Genomic DNA, 15,646 nt, shown 5'->3' with positions numbered 1-15,646 from the left:
CCCGCCAGCCAGCGGCACGGTACAGCTGTCAGCGAAGTATGGCGGTACTTGACATTGTCCAAACCCCCTCTCAGCAGCTACCACGCCAGGCTCACGATCTGTAAGAGCACATGTGGACTGCGCCGTCGGGAACTCGGCCCATCGTAGGCAGAGCATCGCAGGTGGGCCCACTAATGAGATGCGAACGGGGTTTCAACTATGCATGGCGGGTCGCATTGACGCTGTTTTCGAGGAGGCGGAGTATTGCGATTCGGCATCAAACTAGCGCCTGCCGTGATTTTGGTGCCAGGAGCTAATCTCCGCCTAATCGCACGCCCAGATTTTGGCCAATGGAGAATCACGGCCAATGCCTTTACTTTCTTTATACATAAATAGGATGGGTATAGGGGAATATGGCACTAGGAAGTACTAAGGATTTTGGCCAAGGGTGGTATCATGACTGGTACAGGCTTGGAGGGCCGAAGGGCCTGTTTCTGTGCTGTATTGTTCTTTGTTCTTTCTATATATTGAAATCTCAAACCAAAAAGATAATTCCTGCAAACCCACAAAGGCAGAATTACCCTCACCTTCAGTTTGCAGAACCTGTGAGGTGAGAGAGACTGCCCTGGGGCAAGTGTCAAGGAGCCCGCGCAAAACCAGAATCAATGGAAATCAGGAGGAAAAACCTTGCCGGTCGGTCATTCCTAGCACAAAGGAAGGTGGTTGAGGTTGTTGGAGGTCAGTCACCTCTGCTCCTGGACATCACTGCAGAAATTCCTCAGGATACTGTCCTCGGTCCAGCTGCTTCATCTTTGACCTTCCTTCCATCATAAGGTCAGAAGTGGGGATGTTCACTACTGATTGCACAATGCTCAGCACCACTTGTGGATGACTCGGATGAAAGCAGTCCATGTCCAAATCCTAACAAGTCCTGGATAATATCCAGGTTTGGGCTGGCAAGTGGAAAGTTACATTCATACCACACAAAAGCCAGGCAATGACCATCTCCAACAAGAAACAACCATCGCCCTATGACATTCAGTGGTATTACTATCCTGGAGTTACTATTGACCAGAAACTCAACTGGACTAGCCATATGAATACTGTGACTACGATAGCAGGTTAGCGATTAGGAATCCTGCAGTGAATAACTCACCTCCTGACTCCCAAAGCTTGTCCACAATCTACAAGGCACAAGTCAGGAGTGTGATGAAAAATGCTTCCTTTTCCTGGATAAGTGCAGCTCGAACAAGACTCACGAAGCTTGACACCCTCTAGGACACAGCAGCCCACTGATTGGCACTCCGTCCACAAACATAGACCTCTTCCACCACCAATGTACAGTTGGCAGCAGCGTGTACCATCTGCACTGCAGCAAATCACCAAGGCTCCTTGGACAGAAACTTCCAAATCCACAGCAAGCACAACCCAGAAAGACACATTCAGCAGATGCGTAGGAACACCACCACGTGGAAGCTCCCACCCAAACCGTTCGCCATTCTTTCAATGTCTCTGATAAAACCCTCCAAACTCACCTCCTAACAGCGCTGGTGTAGCTAGACCACATGGACTGCAGTAGCTCAAGAAGGCAGCACACCAACATCTTCTCATAGGAAATTAGGGGTGGACAATAAATGTTGACCTAGCCAATGAAGCCCACATTCCGTGAATGAAAAGACAGGTATATTTAAATAAAAGGATGGTTTAATTTTGGTGTATAAAAGGAGGAAAGTCCCAAGGCAGCATAGGTATTCAAATCTTCTGACTTGGGAAGGAATAGACGGACTGATAATTAAAGGCCTTGTATAGTAATCTTTTTAGAAGACTTTTACAATTAGGCAATCCTCCCTATTTCAGAGTCAAGCCTGGAGAGTGAACTTTCCCTGCTATTCTCATATTTATTCCAGAATCTCTTTATGGAAAGCAGCCACTTCCAAGTCGAATCTAAAAATTCTGAGATTTTATTTGGAACAACAACCGAATGCTAGATTGACAATTTTTACAGGGAATCAGAGAGAATGGGTCTTGAAGGTGAGAGTCAATTATTGGCCCCCCCTAATGCCAAAGTCAAATGTAGCAATCCAGCTGACCCAAGCCTAACATGCAACCTTCCAATCTGCATGTTTTACAGAATCACAGAATAGTTACAGCACAGAAGGAGGCTATTCAGCCAACTGTGGTTTTGCTGACTTTGCAAAGGAGCAGTCACCTCATGTCACTTGCCCTGCTCTCTCCCGCAGCCATTTTCGGATAGGAATCCAAATTCCTCTTGAATGTTTTGACTGAACCTGCCTCTGCCACGCTCAAGCAGTGCATTTGTACCGGCGAGAGCAGGAATAGAATGCCTGTGTCTATGTATTTACATTCAGTATTTTATGTTTGCCCTATTATGTATTTTCTTTTCATGTATGGAATGATCTATTGAGCTGCTTGCAGAAAAATACTTTTCACTGTACCTCGGTACACGTGACAATAAACCAATCCAATCTAATCCAATAAATGCGTGGCTGGAGAGATAGTGTAGGAAGGAGGGATTTGGATTCCTGAGGCATTGGGATCTGTCTAAGCTGAACAGAGTTGCATCATAATAGGACCAGGACCACTATCCTCACAGGGGTAATTGTCAGTGCTGCTAGAATTCCTATAGTGCAGAAGGAAGCCATTCGGCCCATTGAGCCTCACCAACCCTCTGAAAGAGCACCCAACCTAGGCTGACTCACCTCCCTATCCCCATAACCTGATAACCCCACCAAGGGGCAATTTTAGCACGGCCAATTTACATAACTCGCCCATCTTTGGACTGTGGGAGGAAATCGCAGCACCTGGAGGAGACCCACGTAGACACGGGGACAAGGTACAAACTCCACACAGTCACCCAAGGCCGGAATTGAACCGGAACCCTGCTGCTGTGATGCAGCATTGCTAACCACTGTGCCTCCATGTCGCCCTGCTGGGGAGGATTTAAACTAGAGTGGCAGGGGGATGGGAACCTGAGTTGGTGGATACAAAAGAAGGAAACAAAGAAAGAAATAAAAGACAGAAAAGTAGAAAGTAAAAGTGGGAGGCTGAGGAAACAGCGGCTCGCAGCAAATATAGCCATAGTACAAAATACCAGGTGTAAAGATGTTAAAAAGGCAAATCTAAATGCACTGTATCTGAATGTGCGGCGTATTGTGGATAGCACAACTGCTTCACAGCTCCAGGGTCCCAGGTTCGATTCCGGCTTGGGTCACTGTCTGTGCGGAGTCTGCACATCCTCCCCGTGTGTGCGTGGGTTTCCTCCCACAGTCTAAAGATGTGCAGGTTAAGTGGATTGGCCATGCTACATTGCCCTTAGTGACCAAAATTGCCCTTAGTGTTGGGTGGGGTTACTGGGTTACGGGGATAGGGTGGAGGTGTTGACCTTGGGTAGGTTGCTCTTTCCAAGAGCCGGTGCAGACTTGATGGGCCGAATGGCCTCCTTCTGCACTGTAAATTCTATGAAATTAAGGTTGCTGTTTCTTCTTGCAATCTTTCCCAGCTACAGTGTAATACCTAACACACTCCCTCTCTTTAGAGGAAGAGCCGCCAAATGGACGCATAATGATAATACTGTTTTCTCTCCTTACAGATGCTGCCAGATCTGCTGAAGCATTCTCTGTTCTTGTGTCAAATTTCAGTATCTGCAGTATTTTACTTATTTTATGAAATACAGAGGCCTTGCTGTCTCAAGTTCCTTTAATTCCTTTTATGAATTGCAAAAAGTTGGTTTGCAGGTGCAGCAGGTGATTAACAAGGCAAATGGAATTTTGTCCTTCATTGTTAGAGGGATGGAGTTTAAAAAGGGAGGTTATGTTGCAGCTGTATAGGGTGCTGGTGGGGCCACACCTGGAGTACTGTGTACAGTTTTGTTCTCCTTACGTGAGAAAGGATGGACTGGCACTGGAGGGGGTGCAGAGGAGATTCACTAGGTTTATTCCAGAGTTGAGAGGATTGGCTTATGAGGAGAGACTGAGTAGACTGGGGCTATAGTCTTTGGTATTTAGAAGAATGAGGGGCGGGGGGGAATCTGATAGAAACATATAAATTATGAAGGGAATAGTTAAGATAGAAGCAGGGAGGTTGTTTCCACTGGCGGGTGAAACTAGAACTGGGGGGCTTAGCCTCAAAATAAGGGGGAGCAGATTTAGGACTGAGTTGAGGAGGAACTTCTTCACCAAAAGGGTTGTGAATCTATGGAATCCCTGCCCATTGAAGCAGTTGAGACTGCCTTGTTAAATGTTTTTAAGGCAAAGATATATAGATTTTTGAACAGTGAAGGAATTAAGGATTGTGGTGAGCGGGCGGATAAGTGGAGCTGAGTCCACAAAAAAATCAGCCATGCTCTTATTGAATGGTGGAGGAGGCTTGAGGGGCCAGATAGCCGACTCCTGCTCCTTGTTCTTCTGTTATATCAAGTCTTTTGGCCAAATAATGCCATAAAATACATCACTCTCTAAATCCAAAAGAGCAATGTGCAATGATAGCTACTCCTGGGCATTTCTTAAGTGAGAAAATGTACTATTAAAAAATACATTGTCCTTGTTGGAGATGATGGTTTCATTGAGTCAGCAAGGTTATACTATCAATGCGTTCAATCTTTCTGCATAAACTAAATTTACAAATGGTCTTGCAAAGCCCAGTGTACAAATGTGATCAATTAGCCAAAGTTATCGCATGTCACAGCTGTGAAATGGCACTTTGAGAAGTGTCTCTCTTCCCTTCCCTTCCCTCTCCCCCATCCCCCAATCACCACTTTCCCTAAATTTAAAGGATTAAGGTGACCCAGTAAAAAGGCAGGATAATATAGTTCTCTTCTCCATGTGACTCCTGCTTAGATAGAGTATGTTAAGATTTGGTCAAACACAATCAACATATTCTCCACAACCATATTTGGTGTCATATTCAAATTCTCATATTGTGATCAATATGCAATAGTCACTGCAGAAAAATGTGGATTTAAGCCCATTTAATTAATACGTTTTCAGCAAATGATCTAATAATCAACTGCTAATTCTTATTTGTGACTATGATTGATAAAAGACATACATACACATTACTGGCATGGTTACTCACCAAGAAACTAACAAAACTTGCTCCGAAGCTCATCAGAGGACTGTTGTTCCTACAAAGGATACATGAAAATTATACAATTAAAAACCACAACAGCACTTCTATATTCTACCCACACGTTATACTACACCAAATGAAACACAAAATCTATCTTGTTGTCCTTTTACCAAATTTGAATAATTGGTATCCAATGTCACTTATTAACACTACTATCAAAGCCTAACATCACTACCATACATTTAATCAACTCATTTCCACAACCAAAGGCCGCACAATATATGGATCGCCATGGAATTAACCATTTAACTCGAAGTGCCAGTTTTGTACAGCACACTTTCATCCTGATTAGGTAATTTAGCTCACACTCTTGCCATCATTCGGGAGGGGATGGTGCAGTGGTAGCAGTCACTAGACTAACAATCCAGAGGAAAACACTAACACGCTGGGGACACAGATTTGAATATGGTAGCTGGTGGAATTTAAATTCAATTAATAAATCTGCTCTCAGCAATGGTGACCATGAAGCCACGGTCGATTGTCGTACAAGTCCATCCGGTTCATTAACGTCCTTTAAGGAAGGAAATCTGCTGTCCCAATTTAGTCTGGCCCACATGCGAATCTAGACTCACTGCACAATGCAGTGAACTCTGAACATCCCCTGAAATGGCCCTAGCAAGCCTCTTCCACTACAAATACTAAAAGGACTGAAACTGACCGCTCAACATCAAACTCGGCACCGGAAACAAATGGCAAACCCAGCCCTGTCGACTTTGCAAAGTCGTCTTTGCTAACATCTGGGAGCTTGTGTCAAAATTGGGAGAACTGTCCCACAGACTAATCAAGCAACAGCCTGACATAGTCATACTCTCAGAAATCATACCTTACAGACAAATGTCCCAGACAGCGGTACCATGGTACACAAAGAGAGGGAGTTTCCCTCTCCAGACCCCATGAAGTCTCACTGCTTCAGGTCAAACATGGGCAAGGAATCATCCTTTTGGATACCACCTACCACACCACCCCACAGCTGATGAATCAGAAATCCAGTTTGAACACTGTTTGGAAGAAGCACCAAGGGTGGAAAGAGCACAGAATGCATACTGGGTATGGGAGTTCAATGTCCATATGCCAAGAGCGACATGGCAACACCACGACTCAATGAGCTGGCCAAGTCCTGAATGACATAGCTGTCAGACTGTGTCTGTGACAGGTGGTGAGAAAGCCAACAAATGGGGAAACCTAGTTGACCTCATCCTCACCAATCTACCCCTCACAGATAAATCTGTGCATGACGGTATTGGTGGGAATGACCACTGCACAGGCCTTGTGGAGACAAAGTCCCGTTTCCACATTGAGAACACCCTCCATCTTCCTTATTGCGTGGCACTACTACCATGATAGATTTCAAACAGATTTAGCAATGCAAAACTGGGCATCCATGAGGTGCTGTGGGCCATTAGCACAGCAGCACTGTACACAACCACAATCTGTAACCTCGTGGTCCACGAATAGAGTGCAAGTGCTGATTGGATAATCAGGGGCTTCTTCCTTGCAGGTGCCTATCTGCAGCCAATTCAATTCTCTCCAGGATATTGGATTGGATTAGAAATGGCTGAAGACACTGGATACTGCAATGGCTACAAGCCCTCCCAATATTTCAGCAATAGTACTGAAACAAATGTTCCAGAGCTTGCCATGCCCCTTGCCAGGATATCCCAGTACAGTTACAACATTGGCATCTATCCAGCAATGAGGAAAATTGCACAGCTATGTCCTGCCCACAAAAGGCAGGACAAATCCAACTGGGATCTTTCAGTTCAAAACTTTTCGGCCTTTTGGCGAAGCTCAAGCGTGAGATCAGGTGTAATGCCTGTTCTTGTCAGCTTGGATCTGGTATGTCTCTCTTATGGAGACTATGAATTAGATTCAATTTGAATTTGAATTGGTTTTTGGAGCAAGAAAGGAGATATATTAAGTGTTTGCCTCTCACTACTAGAACATAGAACATAGAACAGTACAGCACAGAACAGGCCCTTCGGCCCTCGATGTTGTGCCGAGCAATGATCACCCTACTTAAACCCACAACCCAACAATCCCCCCATTAACCTTACACTACGGGCAATTTAGCATGGCCAATCCACCTAACCCGCACATCTTTGGACTGTGGGAGGAAACCGGAGCACCCGAGGAAACCCACGCACACACGGGGAGGACGTGCAGACTCCACACAGACAGTAACCCAGCCGGGAATCGAACCTGGGACCCTGGAGCTGTGAAGCATTGATGCTAACCACCATGCTACCGTGAGGCCCGTGAGCTACTCTGCGCTTTGGCTTTGTAACTCTGAGAAAGGAATACAAAAAAGTTAAAAAGTAGGGAAGTTCGCAGATGATTACACAATGTTCAGCACCATTTGGGACTCTTCAGATGCTGAAGCAGTCTGTGCCCATATACAGCAAGACCTGGACGATAAGTGGTAAGTAATGTTCGGCCACACAAGTTTTTTTTCTTCGTTCTTTCAAGGCTGTGGACGTCGCTGGCAAAGTCAGGATTTGTTGCCTATCCCTAATTGCCCTTGAACTGAACATCCCAGAGCATAATTGTGAGTCAATCACATTGCTGTGGGTCTGGAGTCACATGTAGGCCAGACCAGGTAAGAATGGCTGATTTCCCTCCCTAAAGTGGCATCAGTGAACCGGATGGGTTTTCACAACAATCGATGATAGCAGTCATCATTCCTGAGTTTTTTTTAAATTGCATTTAACTTCAACAAGTTAGTGCTGTGCTGGGCAATGCTCATCTCCAACAGGAGAGAATCCAATTATCTACGTTGTTTAATGGCATTCCCATCATTGAATCCCCCACTATCAACAGCCTGCAAGTTGCCACTGACCAGAAGCTGAACTGGACTAATACCTTAGCTGGAACAACAGAGCATTGGAACCCTGCGGCGAGTAACTCACCTCCCGTCTCCCCAAAGCTTGTCCATTATCTAAAAGGCACAAGTCAGGAGTGTGATGGAATACTCTCCACTTGCCTGGATGAGTGCAGCTCCAACAACACTCATGAAGTGCGACACCATCCAGGACAAAGCAGCCCCACTTGAGAGCTCCCCCCTTCCACAAATATTCAAACCCTCCACCACCAACGCCCGATGGCAATGTGTAACATCTACAAGATGCACTGCAGGAACTCCTTCAACAGCAATTCCAAATTCATGACCTTTACAAGCTAGACGACCAGTGGCAGCAGACATATGGGAACACCAACATCTTCAGGTTCCCCTCTAAGCCACAAACCATCCTTACTTGGGACCATACCGCCATTCCTTCACTGTCACTGGGTCAAAATCCTGGAATTCCCTCTCTAACACCATTTTCCGCATTATTATCCACCACCTAGCAAATTACTCAACAATATATTCCTACAACAATGTTTTGTCATGTCAGCACTTCAATCTGATCGTTTACGTTAAATTTCCTTTTGTGGGGCAGCATGGTGGCGCACTGGGTCAGCCTTGCAGCCTCACGGTGCCGAGGTCCCAGGTTCGATCCCGGCTCTGGGTCACTGTCCATTTGGAGTTTGCACATTCTCCCTGTGTTTGCGTGGGTTTCGCCCCCACAACCCAAAAATGTGCAGGCTAGGTGGATTGGCTACACTAAATTGCCCCTTAATTGGAAAAAAAATGAATTGGGTACACTAAATTTATGAAAAATGTTTTCCTTTTGTGGGTAAATAAAGCTGTATTGTACCTAGGTGTTCAGAGAATTAGCTCGAGGCAAAGTGAGTTGCCTAATATGAGGGAGGTAGTGAGATAAATGCTTGCAGTGTGCAGCACAGTTTATTTAATTCAGACTATATCAGGAACCCTACCTTATCTTGCAGGCACCAAAATAAATAAGAGTCAGACATTCTGTGAAATAACGGCTACCCAGATATACCTTGCTGTATATCTGGCAGACTCAGGAATGGGCCCTGAAAATTACCCAGTCTATCTCCGATTACTCAAGGATAAGGTGCTGCATTCTCCATTATTGGGACTATGTCCCCATACCGGCGTCAAAACGGTAAGAGTTTTACTCCTGAAAATCCGGGATTAAAGGGACACAAATTCCCAGGGACCCGGAATAAATCTCTCAGCTTTTGCTGCAGTTACGGGCCCCTGCACCTCCGGATCAGAGGCCGCGCATGCACAGGCTGTGGCCTCCAGCGGCCGCACCGTGCTTCATGGCGGACTCAGACCGCGGAGGTAGACCCACAAAGGAGGACCCCCCCCCCCCCCCCCCCCCCCCGGATCGGCTGCGAGCCCGACCCTCAACCCCGCACGAACATTCCCCGGCCACCTACAAGGCCCCCACTGGCCTCCAATCCGCCCGTCCCCCACCAGGGCAGCCGCGGACCGAGTCCGCAGCCGCCTCGCAAATATCCAGACCAGCTGTAGCACATTAGTTCCATGCCGTCGGGACTTTGGCCGATCGCAGGCGGAGGATGTCGGTGCAGGCCTCAGGCGGCACGGCGTACTCCCCGGTGACGGTCCCGATTTCTTGCGGGTACATCGATTCTCCGCCCCGCGCCGGCCACGATTTCGGTGCGAGGATGCAGAGAATCCAGCCCAAGGTTTCTCACAAATCTGAGCAACTGGTGAAGGTAGAAATTTCACACTGCTGTACAGTAGCAACATGAACAAGGCATCGGCTTCAACCAAAAAGACGATCTGCCTATCACACAAATAAGCAAAAGGATATATAAATTTCAGTGTCAGTGTGATGCCAGTTATGTAGGCCTTACGTCCAACTGACTGGCAGATTGTATCAAACAGCACGTCACTTCAGTCATTCACAACAAAGTATAGACTGTGTCAAACCAGTTCGTTTTTGCAAAACACAAAACGTAGTGCCCAACATTAGATGTGCTTCCATGATTGGACATTTACTAAGCAATCCTGATTGCGCTAAGAATTACAATCAATTTAAGGTTATCAGTGAATATCAATGTACTTAATATCAGTAATATCCCCCTCAAGTCTCTCACCATCCTGACTTGGAACTAAATTGCAGTTCCTTCACTGACACCGAGTCAAAATCCTGGAACTCCCTCCCTAACAGCACCGTGAGTGTAACTATACCACATGGACTGCAGTGGTTGAAATGGGCTCACCAGAACCTTCTCAAGGGCAATTAGGGATGGGCAATAAAGAAAATGCTGGGCTAGGCAATGATACTCATCCCATAAAAGAATTAAAAAATCGGCCTACAAGATTCAAAGTGTCACACCTCATATACTACATGAGGATGTTGATGGCAAACTTGGCATCGTCTTCATAGAATCAGAGAATTTACAGTGAAGGAAGCCATTCGGCCCAACGAATCTGCACCGAGCCTTGGAAAGAGCACCCCACCTAAGCCCATGCTTCCACCCTATCCCCGCAACCCAGTCACCCCACCTAACATTTTTGGTGACTCCACCTAACCTGCACATCTTTGGAGTGTGGGAGGAAACTGGAGCATCCGGAGGAAACCCACGCAGACATGGGGAGAACGGGCAGACTCCACACAGACCGTGACCCAAGCCGGGAATCGAACCTGGAACCCTGTAGCTGTGAAGCAACTGTGCTAACCACTATGTCTTCGATGGGACTTTAATGCAGGGAGATTTATAACCCACTTGACTCTTTTTTTCTTCTTGTGCTACCTAACTTTTAAAAATGGTTCTTTCAAGATAGTCCCTCTCAAAGCAGCTTTTGCAACTGAAGGCGGGGAAATCCATTTAGGAATTCAGAAGAAATTACCCAGAGTGATGAAAATGTGGAACTGACTACCAGATTATAGTTGAGGTGAACAGCAAGGATGAATTGAAGGGGAAGTTACTTAACTACACGGGCAGAATGGAATAACGTTGATCGGACAACGCACAGAGGGGAGGATACTTGTGTGTGACATAGATCTGTTGGTCTCTCCTGGAGGGGAAAGGATGGTGGTTTGACGATAATGTCACTGACCCAGGGGACATGGGTTCAAATCCCACCATGGCAGCTGGATATATATATTAGTATATACATGGAATATAAAGCTGGCCTCAGAAATGGTGACCATGACACCATCGCCAATTGTCATAAAAATGCATCAGATTCACTAATGCCCTTTCAGGAAGGAAATCTGCTGTCCTTGCCTGGTCTGGCCTACATGTGACTCCAGACCCACAGCAACGTGGTTGACTCTTAATTGCCCCTCTGAAATGGCCGAGTAAGCCCCTCAGTTGGCGGATAAAATATTCTGAACTTGTCAGCAATGCCACATTCGGCGAAAGAGTTCTGTTTCTGTGTTGTATATTCTATATAACTGTATCTAAATTAGCTTCTGTACCGTTGACAATATTTGAAGCACATCAGAAAGCAGCTCAAACTAATACACTTCACTCCTCTGTGATTAATAAAAGGTAAAATCAGCAAATGTTGAAAATCAAATAAAAATACAAAATACAGGAAACACAACAGCGATCAGTCAGCATTTGTTAAAGGGAAAGCCAGCTTTGAACTCTTCTGATGTAACCTTTCATCAGATGAGAAAACGGACACAAATAGGTATTCTTTCAGAGGATGTGAGTGTCACTGCCAAGGCCAGCATTTCTTACCCCATCCCTAATTGCCTTGAACTGAGGGTTTTGCTAGGCTATTTCTCAGGATGGTTAGGAGTTAATCACACTGCTGTGGGTCTGGAGTCATATGTCAGCCAGACCCGGCAAGGACAGCAGATTTCCTTCCCTAAAGGACATTAGTGAACCAGATGGTTTTATTGAGACTAGCTTTATTATTCCAAATTTATTTACGTTCCAAAAACAGATGAATTTCTCAACAGTATCTGGCAAGGGAACATGCTCACATTTGATTACACAACATATTAAAGAACAAGCAAATAGAAGTGATTACCCAGAAACTACTACATTTGAAATAATAAGTAATCGACATTCCAATTCTCTTTGGGGTTTAAGTAGAGGAGAGATTTGAGGTGACTTATTTATAAATAATGGGCGCGAGTCTCCGCTCCCCACGTCAGGTGGGAGAATTGCGGGAGGGCCGGGCGACTCACGACACGCCCCCCCTGGCGATTCTCCGGCCTGGATGGGCCGAGTGGCCTGCCGTTCCCGACCGGTTCACGACGGCGGCAACCACACCTGGTAGCTGCCGTCGTGAACATGGGCGCCAAATGCTCGTTTGTGGCAGGTGGGGGGGCGGAGAGGGGAGTGAGCACCACGGCCGTGCTCAGGAGGGGACTGGCCCGCGATCGGTGCCCACCGATCGTCGGGCCGGCGTCTCAAAGCGACGCACTCTTTCCCCTCCACCCCCCCGCAAGATCAAGCCGCCACGTCTTGCGGTGCAGCGGAGGGGAAGATGGCAACCGCGCATGCGTGGGTTGGAGCCGTCGTGACGTCAGCCGCGCATGCGCGGGTTAGAGCCGGCCAACCTGCGCATGCGCGGCTGACGTCACTTAGGCGCCGCCGTCACGTCATTCTCGGCGCGCCACCTTGACGCTTGCGGCCGAGAATAACGGAGCGCCACTCCTGGGTGGAGGTGAATAAGGTACGAGGAGCGGCCTCAGAGGCCGTCGTGAAACTCGACCGAGTTCACGACAGCCTTCCCAATTCATTGCGGGAGCGGAGAATTCCGCCCAATGTGTTTACACTAAATGTTTATGCTTACACTGTATTTCCACACACTTTACAGAAAAGGTATGTGCACTGGGACAGCACTGTGGAAGTTCCAGCAATTTGTTGGGTACTGCTCAAAGTTCTAAACAGCTAGTGGGCATAACCAATAAAGTACTTTTGATGTGTAGTCTGTGCAATTCAGAAAGCTGATCAGCCCATTTGCACAGTGGGAGCTCCCAGAAACAGCAGTGAAATAAATCTCAACCATGTTGTGAGCTCTTTCAAATCCACCCGAAAGGGCAGGCATACACTCAGACCGCTTTGGAGTTCAGCAACTCAAGTAAGTGCCAGTTTAAATTAAGTGCTCAAGACTCTGAAGTGGGGATTGAAAACCCCCGTGCGGAGTGTGGAGCACGGACGGACATTAAAGCTGGATTACCCACCCCTCCCCACAATGTGGGATTCTGGACGAGGTGTCAACAGGTATTTAAACTTACATTTTTGATATTGACCAGCCAACAATTAGTTTTTAATATTTTAATGCAAAGTAAATGCCTAATGTCATGCAGTGCTTATCTACAGAGATGCTTGCTGAATGTTGACCATAAATTATGAATGAAACCCTGAGAGAGATGCAGTTTCCAGTCTATGGCATCTTGAACTTTTCCTCCTCAAAACTATTACAAAGCCTGCTTATCTCAAATATTGATTTTTAATTCAACTGGATTGAGGAATTGAATTTTGAAAAAGACTGGGTTTTTTTGAAACAGACTAAAGTGATCCCAACTTGTATCAAGAGGGTCAAATTTTTATTTTCATATTTATTCCATATTCCAATTTTTCGTGAAATCTATGGAAATCACCTACCTACAGTATCCAAAAGTTGAAGATGAACCATTCAGAGGTTAATTGCTTGGCATGGGGGATGAAAAAAATATCAGCCATGATTGAATGTTGGAGCAGACTCAATGGGCCGAGTGGCCTAATTCTACTCCTATGTCTTATGGTCTAATCAAAACCTTGATTTTTAAGGTAGCTATGGCAGATGGGCGAATGAGTTATCATTGGAATATACAATTATGCTCGAATTATTGGCAGTAGATGGCATGACCAGCCAAGTCTTTTGCGTGGCTTTAAACACATGGGTTTCTCAGCAGAATGGAACTAGCAGTTGAGCCAAGTGGAACTCTCACCTCATCTCTCGAACAAGTTTCTCCCCTGTCTCATTCTGCAGTTGACAGAGATTTTAAAGAAAGGACTCCACTCGACAGCTGTGCCTCCAGGAGAACAATCAACTCGTGTCTACATCTTATTCTGAAGCCTGAAGGTAGTAGAGACTCCAAGCTATGCATTGTAAACTTATTTGACAGCGTGTAAATAGTCAGATACTCACTGAATTGGCAAGTATAACCATTATTTTACACAAAAATTCTGTTACAGTCAAACGAGAAGAGGGAAGAGAGGGAATCCATTTGATCCCTTCTCAAATGGTTGTAACACCATATATAAAAATGTTATTGCCACAATTCCATTCATATGCTGGCACAGATTAAAGGAGAAGGAGCCATCCGTCGGAACCTGTAAAGATTAATTACCTGCAAAGACTCACATTCAAAGTATCGTCTTGCATCTTTGACTTTGTCTCTATACAGATGTTTCTGGAACCCACCTCTTCATAATAATATTGAAGGCTGTTGGCCTTGTTCTGCATTACAAGCCAGCTGTTTAGCCCACTATGCTAAACCAGCCCCTCTTTATTCACCCGAGGAAGGAGCAGAGGTCCAAAAGCTAATGATTTGAAACAAACATGTGAGACTTTAACCTGGTGTTGTAAGACTTCTTACTGTGCTCACCCCAGTCCAACACCAGCATTTCCACATCATAAGGGAATGAGGCTGGGGTGCCCCATGTCCCCCCTCCTCTTTGCACTGCCAATAGAGCCCTCTGCCATAGCACTGAGGTGCTCAGATAAACATAAGGAGATAGTACGGGGTGGGGGCTGTCTGCTGATGATCTGTTGTTCTACATGTCCAACCCGGGCTTTTCGGTGGGGGATATAATGGGGCTGCTTTGGAGATTTGGGGCTTTTTCAGGCGACAAGTTAAATCTGGAAAAGGGGTGTTTTGTGGTGTCTGCTCCGGAGGCAGGGGAAGGTTTGGGTGGTGGTTGCAATTTCAGGTGAAATAAGAGCATAAGAACATAAGAACTAGGAGCAGAAGGCGGCCATCTGGCCCCTCGAGCCTGCTCCGCCATTCAATGAGATCATGGCTGATCTTTTGTGGACTCAGCTCCACTTTCCGGCCCGAACACCATAACCCTTAATCCCTTTATTCTTCAAAAAACTATCTATCTTTATCTTAAAAACGTGTAATGAAGGAGCCTCAACTTCTTCACTGGGCAAGGAATTCCATAGATTCACAACCCTTTGGGTGAAGAAGTTCCTCCTAAACTCAGTCCTAAATCTACTTCCCCTTATTTTGAGGCTATGCCCCCTAGTTCTGCTTTCACCCGCCAGTGGAAACAACCTGCCCACATCTATCCTATCTATTCCCTTCATAATTTTATATGTTTCTATAAGATCCCCCCTCATCCTTCTAAATTCCAACGAGTACAGTCCCAGTCTACTCAACCTCTCCTCGTAATCCAACCCCTTCAGCTTTGGGATTAACCGAGTGAATCTTCTCTGCACACCCTCCAGCGCCAGTACGTCCTTTCTCAGGTAAGGAGACCAAAACTGAACACAATACTCCAGGTGTGGCCTCACTAACACCTTATACAATTGCAGCATAACCTCCCTAGTCCTAAACTCCATCCCTCTAGCAATGAAGGACAAAACTCTATTTGCCTTCTTAATCACCTGTTGCACTTGTAAACCAACTTTTTGCGACTCATGCACTAGCACACCCAGGTCTCTCTGCACAGCAGCATGTTT

General features: G+C 46.0%; 1 protein-coding gene across 1 annotated transcript in view; it reads right to left on the bottom strand.

Annotated features, from left to right (window-relative positions):
- Positions 1-15,646, bottom strand: part of ttc39c (tetratricopeptide repeat domain 39C) — a 143,388-nt gene that overhangs the window by 89,991 nt on the left and 37,751 nt on the right. Inside the window, exon 2 of the mRNA XM_038808550.1 lies at positions 5,074-5,122. Coding sequence (XP_038664478.1) covers positions 5,074-5,122 — 49 coding nt within the window. The remainder of the gene's footprint in view (positions 1-5,073; positions 5,123-15,646) is intronic.

The sequence above is a fragment of the Scyliorhinus canicula genome, chromosome 10 (genome assembly GCF_902713615.1).
Source record: "Scyliorhinus canicula chromosome 10, sScyCan1.1, whole genome shotgun sequence".
NCBI classification, from domain to species: Eukaryota; Metazoa; Chordata; class Chondrichthyes; order Carcharhiniformes; family Scyliorhinidae; genus Scyliorhinus; species Scyliorhinus canicula.
Note: the sequence above shows the minus strand (reverse complement) of the source record. Positions and strands in the feature narration are given on the sequence as shown.